A 20,046-nucleotide genomic window follows, 5' to 3' on the forward strand; every position below is an offset into this window, starting at 1 on the left:
ACTTTGAGGAGGCAGCTCTTCCCCAGTGCATTTTGAGTGCCTTCCAACCTGAGGGACTCATCTTCTGGCACCATATCTGTTAATAGTCTGGTGCTCTTCACCCTGTTTCAATGTTCAATAATCTGGAGCTGTGTTTCACTGCTATTCATAATGCTTTCAGTGACAATATTCAGAAGTAGTTTGTCTCTCCTTCTTCTTAGTCTGTCTTGCTTGGTCTGGAAGCTCATCTGAAACCTGTCCACTGAAGTTGACTCCACTGGTATTTAAAATATCTGTGGCATAGCTTCCAGAATCACAGCAACACACAAGCCACCAGAGTACAACAAACAGACAGACTACTGGTGGTGAGGAACCTAAGAACACTATACTTGTCTAATGAGAAAGTTGCTCTGTGGCTTGCTTACTCAAAACTCACTGTTTTGAGACTAATCTGCCTAATTGGTCCTGGTTCCTTGTATGTAGTTTCTTAGCTATCGTCCCATTGGTTTGGGAATTGAATGCTGAATCCCAGTTAATTGGTCAGACCACTGATGCTCCCAGAGATCCAACTAGCCTGTATTTGGGTTAAACTACATGCAGTTTTCATGACCTCATATCGCATAAACATCTTGGTGATAATCTAGTCTTCACCTGATGCTGACAACAGATAGTATATAGAACTCCTGTGTACTCAAATTACTTTCTGACTTTTTCCTTAGCTGTTTGTTTGTATGTTTACCTCTTCAACTAGACGCTGAAGTCTTTGAGAACAGAAGCAGTATATTATCTATCCTTTTATCTTCAAGGCCTAATACTGTAGGTGCTTAATGAATGTTGGGAGTCCTAGTGTGGCACTATAGGATAAGCACTGGCCTGAAAGATCTGTTTGAACCACAAGGTTGGTGGTTCAAACTCACCAGCTGCTCCTCAGAAACCCTGTACAGGGTTGCTATGAGTTGGAACTGACTTGAAGGCACCTAACAACAACAGTGAATGCTGGTGACTGAATGAAGGCTGTATAAGTTAGGACTCTTTCAGTTGCTAGTGACAGAAAATGCACTCAGAGTAGATTAAGCCAAACAAACATATCTAAAAAGCTCCCATTCATTACTAGTTCATGTAACTGCGTAGTTCAAGTCTCAAGTAATGTCATCAGGAATCCATCTTTTTTCCTATTGGGCACTTCATTTCTCTTGTGTAGGACTTCATTCTCAGGCAGACCTCTTTAGATGGAGGCCTTTGGTATAGCAAAACAATTTTAGCTCTGATTGAGCCTGACTGCTTTGTCTTGTGTCATGCGTCGAAACCTAAACCAGTCACAGAAGCCAGAGGAATGAGGGGCATTTGTTAGCCAAACACAGGCCACCCATTCATCTTTGAGACTGAATCATCTGCACAGATGTTTGTTGGGTTGAGATGGCTGGGAGTGGTATGGGGAGAATGGCTATTGGTCAGCCAAACAATTAATCTCTTCTTGCTGATTTCCATACATTTCCCTGAAGTAGGACTCCTAAAAGGTCAGGACACCTGCCCACATTGGGCATGGTTGTGATTGTGCTCTTCACCAAAGGTGGGGGACGCATTGTTTCGTTTTCTCCAAACCCTATCTTGGTCCTGCTTATCCTCTTCCTGTTCTAAAAGTTCCCAAGAAGCTACACAGAGCAGGCAATGTCCTTTTCAGACACTTTGGCAAGTAGTGAGTCATGTATACAAAGAACTATTCAATGCAAAATGTGGTCAGCTCCCAAGAGAGTAGAGAAAAGCTGTTTGGAAAGCACAGATAAAGGCATTCAACATCTGGTTGGGAGCATCAGAGCAGACAACTTTAAGGCCAGCATGTAGCCAGGACAAGCTCAAGTGTAGAATGAATAATGATAACAACTTTAAAAACAGCAGCTAATAGGGAACGCCAGTTAATAGGGAGTGTGGTGGCTTCATAAGATAAGCACTGGACTGGAAACCACAAGATTTGCAGTTCGAGCCTTCCAGTCACTACTTAGGAGAAAGATGAAGCTTTCTGTGTGCACATAACAACAACATGTATAGTATTTACCATGTCCTGTTCAAAGAACTTTATATAAATAAATGAATCCTCACAACTCTTCCAAGTAGGTAGTTATTGATCCCATTTTAGAGATGGGGTTAAATAACTTGCCTGAGCTCATCCAGTAAGAAAGTGGCAGAAAATGATTGGGCCATCTATCATGGAGAGTCTTAATGGTCAGAATACAGTGTTAGTTCTTTGAGGAGCTGTCTTTCATTCCCAAAGGACTCAAACGTGTTAAAAGCAGGACTGTGTCTAATTTACCTTTGTATTCCTTAGAACACTGAACTGGGCTCTGCACTTAGAAACAAACTATATGAACGGGCTTCAAGAAGTTCCTGGAAAGATTCCATTTTTCCACGAACTTTTTTGAAGCCTCCTCATGTATCCTCTTTGAATAGACTGTTTTCCTACACTCCGTTTAAAAAGTAGTGTGTTAGCGGAATGAGAACTGCTATGTAATAAACTAAGACTCCACAGTGGCTAGAGCACTAGATAGGAAGCTTTCACCTCTGACTCAGAGTGTCTCTGGGCAAGTGACCTACTGGCTCCGTGCTACAGATTTTCCAACTGTAAAAGAAAGGAAAACGAGTTACACAGGACATAGATTAAATATAACAAATAGACACATTTATCAAATCCCTTCAGTACATAAAGAGGTCAAGCATTATAAGAAACCGAGATATTTTTCTTGGTTTCACCATAACTTCAGTAATCAGCAAAAGTGGACTAAGAATCACATTCTAGACACTATGGGATTATAATAGTTAAACATGATTTTGTGCAGGATATTATGCATAGGCTCAGTTTGAGTGGTAGAGAAAATTCAGTAATTTGAATTTATCTGGAGCTCATGTATACATATATGGACACACACTGGCGCACGCACACACGCACACGCAAAAAGAAGACTCAAAAGGGGTGAAGTAATACTACTCGGGAAGAGTATTTTTAATGCAGAAACACTTGTTCTCAAAGACAAAACCCGTGTTTTGAACCTCAAATGAGGAGTTTATTCACCTGCACAACTTGGGGCTAGTTGCTAATCTTCTGCATCAATTTCCTTCTAAAATGGGGTTAATAACAGAATCTACTTCAAAGGATGTAAAACCTTAATCCAGTGCCTGGGTAGTTAGGCGTCTCGTGTTAGATACTATTGTTATTGTAGAAAAGGTCTTTTCTGGCTCTTTTTATATATAAGGAAAACCATTCTTTCTCTAGCCAGACCCCAAGCATTAATTACAATAAAATGTTTTAAGCTGCTAGGTGTAGAAGGGCGCTGCAGGAACATGAACCCAGCCATCCCAGGCGGCAATGCACAGCCTCATCTTCCATATTCTTCCCTTTCTTTTCGGGAAAGCTAAGATCCCCTGATTCATTTGGTAGTCTTCTTTTCCTGCTTTGCCCGGTTGCGAGTTCCCTCCTTTCTGGCATCTCTCTCCTTTCTATCGGTTCAGCAGACGGCAAGGGCTGGCATCCTGATCCTTCCACGCCCATTCTTCCCGCTTCGCGCCCGCCGGACTCGGTGGTGTTTTAAGGACAGGGCTCCCGCCGAGATTGACGCGGTGGGGGAGGAGCAGTTTCTTGGTGCGCGCCTCCAAGGAGCATTACGGCAGGGCTCGTTCCCGGCTCCGGCCGCCAGTCCCAGCCTCCCGGGTCCGAAGCCGGGACTGGCGGAGGCCGCGAGGGAGGGAGGGCGAGCGACGAAGCTCGCGCCCGCCTGTTCACCACCAGATCGCCGCTACTGCCGCCTCAGCAGCCATGGCCGAGCGCCGCGCCTTCGCTCAGAAGATCAGCAGGTAAATTGCAGGTTTGGGGCGCGCCACCGCAGCCCGAAGAAGAGCGGGAGAGTACTCGGTGACCGGGCCTAGGAGGCGGGTGGGTGTGGCGAGGCCGGCGCCGGGATCCTGCGGCCTGGCCCGCGCCTGGGCTGAGGGTCAGAGGGGGTTTGCGGCTGCTTTGGGCGCACAGAGGCCTCGCGCCGCCCACGGATCCAATCCCGGCCTTCAGCCCGCACCCTGGGCTGCGCCTCTCGGGGGAACACGGAGGGCCCCTTATGCCAGCGCGTCCGCCGCAGCCGGCTCCTCCGCGGCCCGGGCCTGGAGTTTCGCGGAGGTTTATTGGGGGAGGTTGGTGGCCAGACGGCGCTTCCCAAATTATTTGTGTCCCCACCTTCGGATTGGCCGGGGGCCGCAGCGGCGTTTTGCCCCTCCACTTTCTCCGCCCACCCTCCGCTGGCCCCCAAGAGGTTGGTGGGGTCCGCCCTCCTCTCCACCCCAACAAAAGGAGCGGTGCGCGGCTGGCTCAGGCCGGTGGAGGCCGCCCCTCCGCGCCTCTCGCTCTTCCTGAGAAATCGGACTGGAATCCACTTTGCACCCAGGGGTCAATTCTAAGTGGGCTGTGCACTTAGAATGCCCTAATGGTTGGCGGTTCGAACCCACCAGGAGCTCTGCAGGAGAACGATGTGGCGGTTTGTGTCCATGAAGATTTACAGCTTTGTAAATCTTATGGGACAGTTCTACTCTGTCGTACGAGATCGCTAGTAGCGCTGCTAACCTCAAGGTCAGCAGTTCGAAACGACCAGCCGTTCTTCGGGAGAAAGATGAGGTTTTCTGCTTCCATAAAGACTTACAGCCTCAGGAGCCTTATGCAGGGTCTCTCTGAGTCAGAATCGACTCCATGGCACACTACCACGACCACCATAAGGTCGCTTCCATTCGTCAGCAACGGGTTTGATTTTTTTGTTGTTATTCTTGGCCCAAATGAAAACTTAGCTGTGCTTTGCACCATTGATTAGAATTTGGCTAAATTGTATGTTGAAGCTTGATCAGTAGACTGTGAATTTAAATGTGCGCCTGTGTTTCTTATAGAACCAGAGGAAGATGGATAGGCAGTATTCTTTTGCACTGGCCCTTTGCCTCTTATTTTAGGAGTCTGAAAGTAAGCAAGTTTTCAAGGTGGAGGTTTGCTAACCTTTTGCCTACTTGTGGCTGGTTGGTTGCTACCTCTCTGAGCCCTCTCCCCAACTCCACCCCTGCTCCCAAATAAATGAATTACCATGAAGGAGTCTTCCATTTGCTGAATTCCTATATGGAATAGGCTAATGTCTGATGCACTAGGCAGTTTTGGTTTTAATGAAACCATAGTTCACTGACTTATGATGTCTTTAGAAGAAAGGAGAAACCCTGTAGACTGCTAACCTAAAATTTGACAATTACAACCCACCCATCAGTTTCCATAAAGATTATAGCAAAAAACAAAACAAACAAACCCCTGTGTAGCTTTTTTGTTTTCTAACACACGGGTCGTCCTGAGTTGTGGGTCCAGTAACAAAGAGAAAGGAGAAAATACAAACATATATTCGTTTTGAGACAGTTTTATTTCTGTGACTCAAAACTTTTGTAGTCATTTAGTGACTTTGCTCAAAGATACTTAGACCTACCAAACAAGTCCTTCCTTTCTTAACTGCCTGACCTATAGTTTTCCTCTATTGAACTTTGGTATGTTTTTCATTTAAACTGAAAATCGCTTGGATTTAAACTTTGCAGTTAATTTTGTTTTTCCTTCCCAGTTTTAAAACATACTTATTTTTATTTTTCGGAGGCAAGTGCTTAAGATTAAGAACATGGGTTCTTAATCTTAAACAGATTCTGACATGGGTTCAAATCCTGCCTCTGTTATTTTCAAATTAGAGACCTTGGCTGTATTTAGTCAAAGTTGTAATGTCCTCATCTGGAAAGTAATGATAATAATAGTACTCAACTAATGGGATTGTTTGAATATAATTTGTGTTAAGTGTTTAGCATAGTGAATAACCTATACTAGCTGTCATTGAACACTTACCATAGTCTATCCTAGGGTACTGTGGTTGACATAGTTAGAAAATTAGCCCTTTTTTATTCTTGTAAAATATCCGGATCTTATTTCTGTAGGTAATGTCATGTTTAAAATGATGTAGTTAGTATGAATGCACACTTGCGTGACATGCATTCTTAGTATTAATTTCTCTTTAATAGAACCGAAAGTTTATCTGTGAAATCATTGCGTTGATCTGTAACGTGCACATAGCCATGATATATATGATGTTCTTCACTCATGAAATTTGTTGCCAGGCAGGACAGGACAAACCACAGAAAAAGATAAGTTATGTAAAACAACCCAGTGTGAATTAGGATAGTCTTGTAGTTAATAAAATTGAAAGCGGCAATGGGAATGAAGAGACAGGCACTGACTAGAGAGTTACTTCTTGTTGTTAGTGTTGTCCGGTCAGTTCCGACTTATCATGACCCTGTATGGGGTTTCTGAGGAGCAGCTGGTGAGTTTGAACTACTGACCCTGCAGTTCAAACTGACCTTATGGCTCAGTGCTTATCCTAGGATTCTGGAGCAATGCTTAGGCGGTAGAAATGGTACAGGTGGTGACTGATTGGGTGAGGAAGACTGAAGTGTCTGGGATGACATCCAGGTGACTTGGCAACAGGTGGATGATGGAGGCACTCACTGAGGTAAGGGAGTACAGGAGGTGGAAGAGGTGTTTCGGTGGGAAATGAAGTGGGATGATGATGATGATTTGATTTTGAGCATGTTGATTTTGAGGTGCTGTTGGATCATTCAAGAGAAATATCTATTAGGTTGTTGGTGCAGATTTAAGAAACAGAAGAAAGTGGGCTGGAGATCTAGATTTGGGAGTCATCAGCAGTAAATTATAATAGAAGCCAGGGATAAATGTGCCATTGCAGGGAGAATGTGCAGACTTAACTTGCAGGGAAGTCCACTATTAAACAGAACTTCTATAGGTGATGAATTATTATCTGCTTATTGTGAATTAAAGAAGCCCTGGTGGCACTGTAGGATAAGCACTGGACTACAACTGCAAGGTTGGCAGTTCAAACCCACCAGCCGCTCTGCGGGAGAAAGATTTACTACCTTGGAAGTCCTCTAGGGGGTCGCTATGAGTTGGAATCTACTTGATGGCAGTTGGTTCGTTTTCTTCTTACTGCAAATGCAAGGTGCTTGCCTCCTCCTTTTCCTTGAATATGATTGAATAATACTTATGAATAAACTTTTGCTTCCTTGTTTCCTGCTAGAAGTGTAGTACACGCTTAAGACAAAAACTACTGAATTTGACATCCCAGCACTTGCATTCATTAAATGTGTAGTGGTTGGTGGTGGTGTGCGGTTCCGACTCATAGTGACCCTGCATAGGGTTTCCGAGGCTGTAAATCTTTATGGGAGCAGAAAGCTTCATCTGTCTCCCATGGTAGGTAGTTTCGAACTGCTGACCTTGAGGTTAGCAGCCCTACTTGTAACCACCTTATTTAATGTGTAAACTTGGTCAGATTACTTTATCTTACTTTGCCTCATTTTTGAGATTTATGAAATGGAAACAATACTAGAACTCACCTCAGAGTTGTGAGAATTAGATAAATCAGTGCTCATAAAGTGCTTAGAATAGTGCTTTGTATGTAAACATATGTTTTCAATAAACATTTGAAATTTATTTTTTTTGGTGAATATCTCATTATTCTTTGAAACTTTATATTTTTAAAGCTTCATGATTGTCCACAAATTTTTACTTTTTTCTCTTGTTAAATTTTATTCATTTTGTATTGTTGAGAATGTACACAGCAAAACATGCACTAATTCAACAGTCTAGTATACAGTTCCTGGTGTAGCGCTGTGGGATCAGTGCTGGACTTCGAACTACAAGGTCAGCAGTTCAAACCCACCAGCTGCTCCTTGGAGACCTTATACAGGGTCCCTATGTATTGGAACCAACTTGAAGGCACTTAACAACAATGTGTACAATTCAGTGACATTAATTACAATCATTCTCTTCTCCCTCTGAGTTGTTCCTCTCTCTTTAACATAAACTCACTGACCCCCAAATGTCTTATCCAAAACTTGAGTTGCTGTTGTCAGTCTGATCCCATATAAATAGATCCTAAAAGACAATTTAAAAAAACCTAATTAAGATACACTATTGTTCTATCTGGAGTTCTGGTATGGTGCTGCAGGATAAGCACTGGACTACAAGGTTAGTTTCAACTGCCAGGTTGGTGGTTCAAGCTCACCAGCCACTCCTCGGAAACCCTATACAAGATCACTGTGGGTTGGAACCAGTTGAAAGTATTTAGCAACAATCAGTCTTTAATACTTTTGGAGTCCTGGTATGGCTCTGTGGGTTAATGCGTTGGTTAACAAAGTCCGTTTGAACTGCAGGGTCTGCAGTTCAAGTTCCCTAGCCACTCCTTGGAAAACCTATACAGGATTGTTGTGGGTCAGAACTGACTCCGCAGCACTTTAAACAACAACGAGGCTTCAGGGAATATTTTTGGTCTAAAAACAGATCTTCATTGTTAGTGAAAAGTGAAGAGACAAAACCAGGAAAAAGTAAGAGCAAGGGAACAAGGAAATGAGGCAGAGAAGAATCAGAAATAATCCAAGGTGATACCTTATTTTGTTGGTCTCTGCTTCAGAAAGAGCTAGAGACAGATTGTAGATATGTGTGTCTTGCCAAGAGTGTTTCTCTGAACAGAGCTTCAGTAACCCAGACCAGTAGATGGGAAGAAGAGAGAATTGATCTGCCTGCTTTCCCCTGCCTTCTGTTTACATTGGCTGACTGGTTGGCTGACTGGCTTGTGTTGAGTCTTTTCTGACATGTATCCACCTTGTATAGGGTGTCCATTAGTCCTGGTATGGCGTTGTAGGATAAGCACTGAACTGCTGCTAATCAGAAGATTGGTGATTCAAGTCTACCAGCTGCTCCTCGGAAACCCTATACAGGGTCACTGTGAGTTGGAACCTACTGTACAGCACTTAACAACAACAACATAGTGTTTCTGAGGCTGTAAATGTATTGGAACAGAAAGCCTCATCTTTCTCCCCTGGAATGCCTGGTGGATTTGAACTGCTGACCTTGCTGTTAGCAGACCAACACACAGTGCACTATACTATACAGGCTCCTTTCTGTTTCCATCAGTCAAATGAACCTCCTTAGGGAGTTAACTCTTCTCACTTCCAGGTTGCATTTGGATCCCTTTGGCGAGTACTCTTGATGTCACAGTACTTTTTTTAGTGGAACTCTGGTTGCTAGTGACAGAAACTCAAAGTAATTTACCCACAAAAGAATGAATGTTCACTCATATAACGGAAAAGTATGTTGATCCAAGAATACACATGATATTAGCAAGAATTTATCTAGGAGGTCTTGAATATTGGTGGTGGTGGTTGTGTGCTGTTGAGTCGGTTCTGACTCTGCCTAGTTCTGGCAGACAGGATACATGGATTCAAGGATTGATCAGTGTTACTTAGTTCACAAGACCTTCCATGAACCAGTTATTATGTTTAGGGACATAGGGGTCTCTGGCTAGTGCTAGGTCAGATGCCCTTTTCTATGGCTTAGTGGAGAGCTGTAATGGCATTAGCTCCATCAAATGAGTTAGTTACCAAAAAGAAGGGTTTTTAAACCAATAAGAAGGCTAGTCATGACAAAACAATTGATGTCCTTTAAGTTTAGTAATTTTAAGTTGTATATCGGGCTGCGAACCTTAAGGTCAGCAGTTCGAAACTACCAGCTGTTCCGTGGGAGAAAGATGAGGCTTTCTGCTCCCGTCAAAATATACAGCCTCAGAAACCCTGTGCAGCGTCGCCATGGGTCGGAACCGACTATAATTATAAAATATATGGCTATTTGGTTAACTATAATTATAAAATATATGGCTATTTTGTTAACTAATCTACCTGCAATTTAAATGTAACTGGTGAGATATAAGGGAAACTGGTGTAACCTGTCTCCTGTGGCTCCCCTGCCCTTAACCTTAGTTAAGTTTTAGCTCAGACCTGAGTGTCAACTCATAGCTTTCCCTAGAATGTCTGTCATTTTTCTTTTTCCTTCTCATGCTTCTTTCTGCATCTGTATTCCTGGGTCATCATAGGCTGTTTCTAGTTTGCCTTGTAACTTGCTACAGTGAGCCCCTTTATTCACATCATTCATTTAATGACTTTTATAATTCTGCTAAAGATCCAGAGATTGTAGTATATTGTCTCAGGCTGCCAAACTTTCTCATTGGGCATTCCAGTTCTCTTTTTCTCTCTCTCTGGTCTAACAAACAATATTTTGCCCTCAGTGCAGTAAGTGTTGGGCTACTAACCAGAAGATCAGTAGTTTGAACCTGCAAGCTGCTCTGCAGATGAAAGCTGAGGCAGTCTGCTTTTGTAAAGTTTTACAGCCTCACCACTAGCAACATTGTTATCAACGGAGAAAAGATTGAAATTGTCAAAAGACTTCATTCTTCTTGGATCAACTATCCACACTCATTGAAGCAGCAGTCAAGAAATCAGAGGACGTATTGCATTAGGCAAATCTGCTGCACAAGACCTTTTTAAAGTGTTGAAGAGCTAGATATGAATTTGTGGAGTAAGGTGCGCTTGACTCAAGCCATGGTATTTTCAGTAACCTCATATGCATATGAAAGCTGGACAGTGAATAAGGAAGACCGTAGAAGAATTGATGCCTTTGAGTTATGGTGTTGGAGGAGAATATTGAAAGTGCTGTGGGGTGCCAAAAGAACCAACAGATCCATTTTGGAAGAAGTGCAGCCAGAATGCTCCTTGGAGGCCAAGATGGCCAAACTTCGTCTCTCATACTTCGGACATATTGTCAGGAGGGACCAGTTGGTGGAGAAGGATATCATGTTTGATAAGGTGGAGGGTCAGAGAAAAAGAGGAAGACCCCCAACGAGATGGATTGGCCAAGTGGCAGCATTGATGGACTCAAGCGTGGCAACAGTAGTGAGGTTGGCCCAGGATCGGGCAGTGTTTCGTTCTGCTGTGCATAGGTTGCTATGGTTGGGTACCGACTCGATGGCACCTAACAACAACAACAACAACAACAACAGCAAGAGCCTTGGAAACTTCCTGGAGCAATTCTACTCTGCCTTGTAGAATACGAATGTTGATGACAGTGGGCTATTTTGTTTTTCATCGTCATAGAGCAGTTTCAATGGTTCTCAGGTTTGTTTTTAAAAACAGCTTTACTGAGGTTTAATTTACATACCATAAGATTCACTTGTTCAATGCTATTTAGTAAATTTATAGAATTATGAAACCATCATCATGTATCCAGTTTTAAAGTGTTTCCATCATTCCAAAAAGATCTTTTGTGCCAGTTAGCAGTAACTCCCTGCTACTACCTCAAGCCTCAGGCAACTGTTAACCTACTTTTGTCTGTGTTTATCTGACCAGACCAATTGCCACTGAGTCACTTCTGACTTATGAGGATCCTATGTATGTCACGGACTCCTGGTGTGGTGCTATAGCATCGGCACTGGATTGAGAACCACAAGATGGGCAGTTCAAATCCAGCAGCTGCTCCTCGGAAACACTATACAGGGTCACTATGAGTCGGAACCAACTCTATGGCACTTACCAACAATAACAATATGTATGTCAAAGAAGAACTGTTTTCTGAAGGGTTTTCAGTGGCTAATTGGTTCATAAGTAGATCACCAGGCTTTTTTTCTGAGAAGCCCCTGGGTAGGTTTAAATGCCACAACAGCAACAACATTCAGTTAGTGAAGCTGAGTGTGTTTGCACCACCCAGGGGTTCTGTCTCTGTAGATAGATGTGTGTTTTCTGGAGTTATATATTATGTGGCTGTTGTGTGCCTGGTTGCTTTTAACATAATGTGTTTGAGATTTATCCATACTGTAGCATGCATCAGAACGTTTATTCCTTTTTATCACTGCTATTTGATATTCCATTGTGTGGATATGCCACATTTTGTTTTTCCATTTGCCAGTTAGTGGGCATTTGGGTGGTTTCCAGATTTTTACTATTATCAATGATATTACAGTGACCATTTGCCTAGGAGTCTTTGCATGGGTATGTTTTCATTTCTCTAGGGTAGATTCTTAGTAATGGAATGAAGGATTGTGTGATAAGTTTATGTTTAACTTTTAAAGAAACTGCCTTCCTTTATTAACATAAACTAAGTGCCTGTAATGTTCCCATCCATTCTTTCCAGTTGCTGTTGTCAGTTTGATTCCATTTAGATAGTTCTTAAAAGAGCATAATGCTCGAGGTAGACCTTTTAATATTTGTTAAGCTAAACTTTTTGGGTTTTAAGAAGACATCAGGGAATGGTTTTGGTTTAGATTTTAAAGATTATCTCAGGGTTATAGTTTCAGGGGTTCATCCAGCTTCCATGGCTCTAGATAGTCTAGAGTCCATGAGAGTTTGAAGTTCTGTTTTGTATTTTACCCCTTTTGAGCAGGATTCATCTATTGAATCTTTGATCACAATGTTCAGTAATGGTATCCACTCACCCTCCAGTTCTTCAGGTTTCATGATAAAGGAGGCAGTTGTTCAAGGAGTCAATGAGTCACACATTATATATCCTCCGATTTTTGACTCTTCATCTTGTTCTGTGTCTCCCAGTGCATAGAGACTAATAGTTGTATCTTGGTTAGCTGCCTGCAAACTTTTAAGACCTCAGGCACTATGCAATGGAACTAGGAGGTAGAACAGAAGCATTTAACATGTTATTAGGCCAATTAACTGAGATGTACATGAAACCACAATTCTGTATCTTCAGACGGAGGAATCAAATCCCATGAGATGGGCTGTTTGGTTGTACATAAGCAGCTTATGTGCTACTCTTTCCTGCCCCCATTGGTATAAATGTATCTGTATATTTGTCACACAGCTTTTGCCAATTCAACTTTTTGCAACTACACAACTTACTAACAGCATTTACAATAATCAGCTGTGCAACCCTACCCTTAGTCAAAGCATATTATTCTTTCTCTGTTAATGCCTCTTGTCTTTTTTCGGCCCCTAGTTTATGGTCTTCTTTTTTATTATAGACTTTTTAATCACTGTGATGTTTCATTTAGTTTTGGTTTGCTTTTCTTTAATGTCCAGTGATATTGAATACACACACACACACACATATATATATAGTTGTTGTTAAGTGCCGTCGAGTCGGTTTCGACCCATAGCGACCCTGAATAGGGTTTCCGAGGCTGTAAATCTTTATGGGAGCAGATCGCTTCATCTTTCTCCCGCGGAGCAGCTGGTAGTTTCGAACTGCTGACCTTCCGGTTCGCAGCCGGATTCGTAACCACTACGATACCAGAGCTCCTTTATATATATATAAAGTTGTTGTAGTTGTTGTTGTTGTTATGTGCTGTGGAGTCTGTTCCGACTCATAGCGACCCTGCACAGGGTTTCCGAGGCTGTTAATCTTTACGGGAGCAGAATGCCTCATCTTTCTCCCGCGGAGCAGCTGGTAGTTTTGAATGGATGACCTTGCGGTTCGCAGCCTGATTCGTAACCACTACACTACCAGTGCTCCTGGGAAACCCTATACAGGGTCGCTATGGTTCGGAGTCTACTCCAACCCATAGCGACCCTTTATAGGGTTTCCCAGGAGCAGCTGGTGAGCTTGAACCACTGACGTTGCAGCTCAAATGACTTTCAGTCTGACGCATTAACCCACAGCGCCACACCAGGACTCATATATATATTTGTAACCCTGTATAGGGTTTCCAAGGAGCAGCTGGTGAACTTGAACCACCAACCTTGCAGTTCAAACGGCTTTGTGGTCTGGCACATTAACCCACAGTGCCACACCAGGACTCATAGTTTAACTTTTTATTATGATTTGAGTGAAGGCTTACAGAAAAGAGCATCAGTTTTACATTCAACAAATCATAATGACTGCAGTCCCTCCCTTCCATGTAACAAGTTATCCACTTCCTCCCTATGGTTGTTATTTCCATTCCACCCTTCTCAACTTTGTCCTTTAGGTAAATGTTGCTCTTTTGATTTTGATGTACATTAGTTGTTTTTTTTACAAAAACACCCAGGAAAATATATATGTAATCATTTAAACAACCCAAAGGGCACATTCTGCAAACCAGCCTTCTGTCTGCCAACACAAAATCGTTCACTTTCTGTGAGTCTAGAGTCCTCAGCTGCTCTTTCTCTCCATGCCATTTTCTCTGCCCCCACCCCTGATGTCTTTGCTTCTCTGGTTCGGGTCTCACGTTCCACTCATGCTCTTCTCTCTTGATGGTCCTAGAGTCCTCTTTGACTGGAATGTCAGATTAACTACTCCCCCCTTTTGATTTACAATTGTGACAATCACAGTTAGTCATGATAACAATTATTCACTATTGAATCAAAAGAATCCTATCCCCCATCTACTTTCACTTCACCAGACCCATCTAAACAAGTGGAAAACTGTTCAGTGGGTTCTACCTTCCCCTACACAATCTGAAGAAAACTTGTAAGGCAGTCACTTCATGACTTTATAGCTACCCCCCCCCCCCCCATTATTTTAGGTAGCCAATGTCTAAGTTGTCCATCCCTATCAACCCTATGTATAGCAGGGGTAGTCTTGATCCTTGATGCGAATACTCCTTCCTTCTCAGTTGGTATTTTGAGCTACTTCCTCCATAAATGGTAGCATAGTGGTTACGAATCGGGCTGCGAACTGCAAGGTCAGCAGTTCGAAACTACCAGCTGCTCCCGTAAAGATTAACAGCCTCAGAAACTCTGTGCAGGGTCGCTATGAGTCGGAACCGACTCCACGGCACATAACAACGACAACAACCTCCATAAATATAGGTCAAGTTAATAAAATTGTAGCAATTTATACTTGCTTCCTTTATCAGATTTCTTTTATCTTCTTCTAATCAAGCTTTGGTTATGAAACCATTGAAGCTAGGTCAAATGAATACTATGCAAATTTGGAAGTTCTTGTGTGTCTCCCCCCACTTCATATCAGCTGGACATTTCATTCTCAGCTCTAGCCCTCAATGACTAGATCACTGTCAATGTGCTCAGGAGTTCCCGAGTCTCCCCAAGCTTCAGACCAACCAGCCTTTCCTCTTCTTTCTCTCATCACGAAGTTGACAGGAGTCTAAGGAACGTGGTTGATCTCACCCCACATCTTCATTACTGACTTTCCCTGACTTCCACTCACATGTAGACCAATGCAGTTGCCATTGAGCTTAACATGCCTGCTTGTGTGTTCCCTTTTGAGTTTAAGTCTTGGAGGGGAGTTTGTCTTGAAGGAACTTGGTTGCTTGCCTTGATGGCTCGCTTGCTTATTCTTGTAATAGCCAAACAGACTGCTGTTTTTGTTTTTTCCTGTTGGTCTTTCTTTCAGGACGTATCTTCTGTTCCTCTAACCGCTCCAGGCTGGTGTGCATGTCCTTTCAAGTGGGAATGTTCTACCTCAGAAGGTTCTGGTTGGGGCTCAGGATTCTACCTAAGATGGAATTCCTAAGATCTTGAATTACAAGGTCGGTGGTTCAAGTTTACACCAGCTTGAACCCTAATACAGAGAAGTCCTATACAGAGTCGCTGTGAGTTGGAATCCGCTCCACAGCACTTAACAATAATGACAACATGTGGTAGAGTAGTTTCATCGGTATTTTTTAGTTGAGAAATTGAGTTATAATAAAATGCTGCAAATGAGTGATGGAGTCAGTAAACACATTCACACCCATTGCCCTTGGGTCAGTTCCATCTCATAGTGACCCCACAGAACAGAGTAGAAATGCCTCTAGATTTTCCAAGGCTGTAAATCTTTACAGAAGCAGATTGCCCATTTTTCTCCTGCAGAGTGGATGGTGGGGTTCTATGTGCAGTGCTTTCTAACTCTTTGACTTAAATGTTATTGTTCTGTGTGATCCACAAGATGGGTGGCATTCTTTCTCCCTCCTCCTAAGATATCAAGGGGCAAGGACTTAAATGTTAAATGTATGATATATATGTTGTTGTTATTAGGTGCCATCAGGTTGATTCCAACTCATAGCAACCCTAAGCACAACAGAACGAAACTCTGCCCAGTCCTGGACTGTATTTTCCCACCTGTATGTGTTTTAGTTTTCTCAAGCCTTTATTATAATCCAGTCCTCTTTGTTCTTAAAAAACGTAACATAGGCTAATTTACAGTGTCACAAAAAAAGTACCTTAAGATCAGAGTTTTATTTAGCTATCCCTGGAAAATAGGAAATGGATCAATACATAAGAAGTATTAATAGTTATGTTCCTTTTTAGATACAGTAAACATTTACATTTTTTATCTAATACAGATTTCATAGGCTATAGTTTATAAAGTAGAATAATCATTAACATGAACTATGGTGGTGATGGTTGGTTGTGTGCCTTGGAGTCAGTCCTAATCCATAATGACTCTGTCTAGAGCTTCTGAGGAGCAGCTGGCAGATTTGAATCACCAGCTTTACGTAGTCCAGTGCTTCTACAGCGCTGCACCAGGACTTCTGCAGAAGACAGGTAAACAGATTTCAAAATAATCTGTTAGGTGTTGCGACAGAAGTGGTGTTTGATTATCACAGTCACATAGTTTTTAATAGAAAAATGGTATCAGACAGAGTTAAAGACTATATTTTCTTTAATCGCAAAGGGTACAGAAACTAACCTGTATGGAGACATTTATACGGAATAAGAGGCAGCATAGCATACTCCAATCACAGGTGAAGTTTCCTTGTCCTCTCTGATTCCTCAAAGAAATGGCAAAGGTGACTCTGAAGAGTTAGAGTGTACCAAGCCTGAGAAGGCAAATTCTTGATACTTCACGATACCTTTTTTTACCCATCATACTTTGATATTTGGGGTTTGTATTACTATTCCTCGGAGTCCTGGTGTGGTGCTGGTGGGTTAATGAGCCAGACTGCAAAGCCATTTGAACTGCAGTATCGTATCGGTGGTTCAAGCTCACCAGCTGCTCCTTGAAAACCCTATTCAGGGTCTCTATGGGTTGGAACGGACTCAACTGCCACCCTGGGACAACAACAGTTACTATTCCTGGATTTCTGGTGTAGGGCTGTAGGATCAGTGCTAGACTGCGAACCACAAGGTCAGCCTTATGATTCAAATCCACTAGCTGCTCCTTGGAAACCCTATATAGGGTTTCTATGAGTTGGAACCGACTCAGTGGCACTTAACAACAACAACTTGTTATAACTTGTCTGAACAGGATTTAGTTTGAGGTACTAAGAAGGATAAGACACCAGTTTGAAAAAAGTCCCTATCAGATCAGTATGAATTCTGCTAAAATTGAAGCAGGAACAAACATTGAATTTATGGTGAAGTTTGGGTGAAAATATGGGGAAATCATTGATGCTTTATGAAAAGTTTATGGGGATAACCCCCCCCCCCCCCAAAGAATCAGCAGTTTACAATTGGATAGCTCCTTTTAAGAAGGGATGAGACAGTGTTGAAGAAGTTTACTGCAACTCTATCTGCTTCCATTTCCGAGGCAAAAATTAATTTTTTTCCTGTCCTGATTGAAAAGGACTGAAGATTAACAGCAGAAACAGTAGCCAACATGGACATCTCAATTGTTTCATTTTATACAATTCTGACTGGAAAAGTTGAGCAAACTTTCTAACTACTTGGTGGGTGCCAAAACTGTTGTACCCAGTTCAAGACAAGAGCAGATTTCATAGGCTATGGAAATTTTGAATAAGTGGATCAAGGTCCTTAAGTATTTCTTGAAAAAACTGTGACAGAACATGAAACATGACTTTACTAGTATGATCCTGAACACAAAGCACAATCAAAGCAACGGCTACCAAGAGGTAGAAGAGGTTCAGTCAAAGCAAAAGCAGGCAACAGTTTTCTAGGATTCTTTTGCTTGTTGACTTTCTGGAGGGCCACAGATTGCTAACATCTGCTTATATGAGTGTGTTTTGAGAAAGGTGTTGTTAAGTGACGTTGAGTTGATATAGACTCATAGCAACCTTGCATAGGGTTTCTGAGGAGCATCTGGTGGGTTTGAACTGCCGACCTTGTGCTTTCAAGTCCAGGGCTGATCTTACAGTGCCACACCAAAGCTTATGAGAAAAGCACCAATGAAAACTCTCCTGCCTTTTCTCACACAGCGGCAGTTATGAGAGAGTTTTAATAGGAAATCACTAGGCATACACCTTATAATTTTGATTTGTTTCCTTCTGACTTTTTTTTTTTTTTGCTGTAGGATAAGCACTGGATCTTAGGGTTGGATTAAACCACATTGTTGTCGGTTCAAACTCAACACCTGCTCCTCGGAAACCCTCATAAGGGTCACTATGAGTTGGTACCAACTGGACTGCACTTAACAATAATATTTGATTGTAGAAAGCAATCAGTTACCAGTGTCCTTGAATAGCTTCCCCTTATCGGTGACGAACATGGTCACCAATCAGAGCGTGTATTCCCATTGAGTCTTAGTCTTGGAATGGGGTTTGCTCTGAGGGGACCCGATCACTTACCTTGATGTCTCTTGGGCGAGCAACTTGCTTGTTCTTGTAGTACTCATTCAGTCTGCCTATATTGTTTTGTATTTTTGCTGTCAGTCTTTCTTTCAAGAAGTATCTTCTGTTCTTCTCGTCACTCCAGGCTGGTCTGCCCGTCCTTTTAAGTGGAAATTTCCCACTTCTGAAGATTCTGGATGCTGTTCAGGATTCCACCTATAGTCTTACATAATGCAGAGGCTCCACAGGAAGCCTCTTTTGCTGGGCACGTTGTAGCCCCATTTTAGGTATTCCAATCAGTTATAGGCAGAAGATGGACTTACAAGCTTTCTATGGTGATATTTCTGGCTATTCCTTTCTCTCCTCCTCCAGTGTCTATTTTATAATGGTATACAAGGGAAACCAAGATTCAAAAGACAACCAAGCATCTTAACATTATTTCCGCCCTTTTTTCTGCATTCCAACCATGTCTCAATCCCTGTATCCCAGAGCCCTGTTGTTCCAAGGTTGTGCATACATCATTCTTTACCTCTGTCCCACTTAGCCCATGCAAACCTGCCTAATTGTTCTCTCATCCGCTTTGTTCTTCAATTCCTTTCCCCTTTCTTGTATATTGCCCCCCATCCCTAGCACCCAAACTATCCTGTGTCTATTCCCTGCCCTGTGCTCCACCTTCCCCTCCCTCCCCTCACTGCACCTCCCACATCCCAGCAACCAGCAAAGAACCCCCCAGCTTTTGCATGGGCTCTTTTTTTTAGTCTTTTATAATAGTGGTCCTATGCAGTATTTCTTCTTTTGTGACTGACTGATTTCACTCAACATAATGTCCTCAAGGTTCAGCCATGTTATGTGGTGGCTTGCAACTTCCTTGTTATTCTTCAAGGTAGCATAATATTCCATTGTGTATGTACCATAGTTTATTTATCCATTCTTCCATTGATGGGCACTTTGGCTGTCTCCATCTTTTTGCTGTTGTAAATAGTGCTGCTATGAACATTGGTGTGCATGTATCTACTCGTGTTATGGCTTGTATTTCTTGTGGGTAAATACCAAGTAGAGGAATCGTTGGATCATAAGGTATTTCCTTATGATCATATATTATTTCCAACCTTCTGAGGAAGTGCCATATTGCTTTCCAGAGAGGTTGGACCATTTTGCAGTCCCACCAGCAATGCATGAGTGTTCCAGTCTCTCGACATCCCCATCCATATTTATTATCCTCTAGTTTTTTGATCTTTGCTGTTATTGCTGGTGTGAGATGATATCTCATTGTTGTTTTGATTTTCATCTTTCTAATGGCTAGTGATCGTGAACATTTCTTCATATGTTTGTTGGCAGCCTGGACCTCCTCCTTGGTGAAGTGGCTGTTCATGTCCTGTGCACATTTTTCAATTGGGTTATTTGTCTTTTTCTTGTAGAGGTGTTGTAGTTTACTATCTATTTTAGAAATAAGTCCCTTGTCTGATGTGTCATTGCAAAAGATTTTTCCCCATTCTGTGGGTTCCCTTTTTACTCTTCTGGTGAAGTCTTTTGATGTACGTAAGTTTTCAGTTTTCAGTATGTCCCACTCATCTATTTTGTCTACTTTTGTTTGGGTAGTTTTGAAAATGTTTGGTAGTCGGTGTATTCACTGTATTAGAGCCCTCATGTTTATCCCTATTTTTTTGTTGATGGCCTTCATAATTCTGGGATTCACATTTAGGTCTTTAATCCATGTTGAGTTGGTTTTTGTATAAGGTGTGAGGTGAAG

At 42.3% G+C, this 20,046-nt stretch overlaps 1 protein-coding gene across 1 annotated transcript in view; it reads left to right on the forward strand.

Annotated features, from left to right (window-relative positions):
* Positions 1-3,779: 3,779 nt before the first annotated feature.
* The window catches only part of DOCK7 (dedicator of cytokinesis 7), a 254,019-nt gene continuing 237,752 nt past the window's right edge, over positions 3,780-20,046 (forward strand). The window contains exon 1 of the mRNA XM_006862471.1: positions 3,780-3,822. Within this exon, the coding sequence (XP_006862533.1) occupies positions 3,785-3,822 (38 nt within the window). The 5' untranslated portion in view covers positions 3,780-3,784. The remainder of the gene's footprint in view (positions 3,823-20,046) is intronic.

The sequence above is a fragment of the Chrysochloris asiatica genome, unplaced genomic scaffold, assembly GCF_000296735.1.
Source record: "Chrysochloris asiatica unplaced genomic scaffold, ChrAsi1.0 scaffold00048, whole genome shotgun sequence".
NCBI classification, from domain to species: Eukaryota; Metazoa; Chordata; class Mammalia; order Afrosoricida; family Chrysochloridae; genus Chrysochloris; species Chrysochloris asiatica.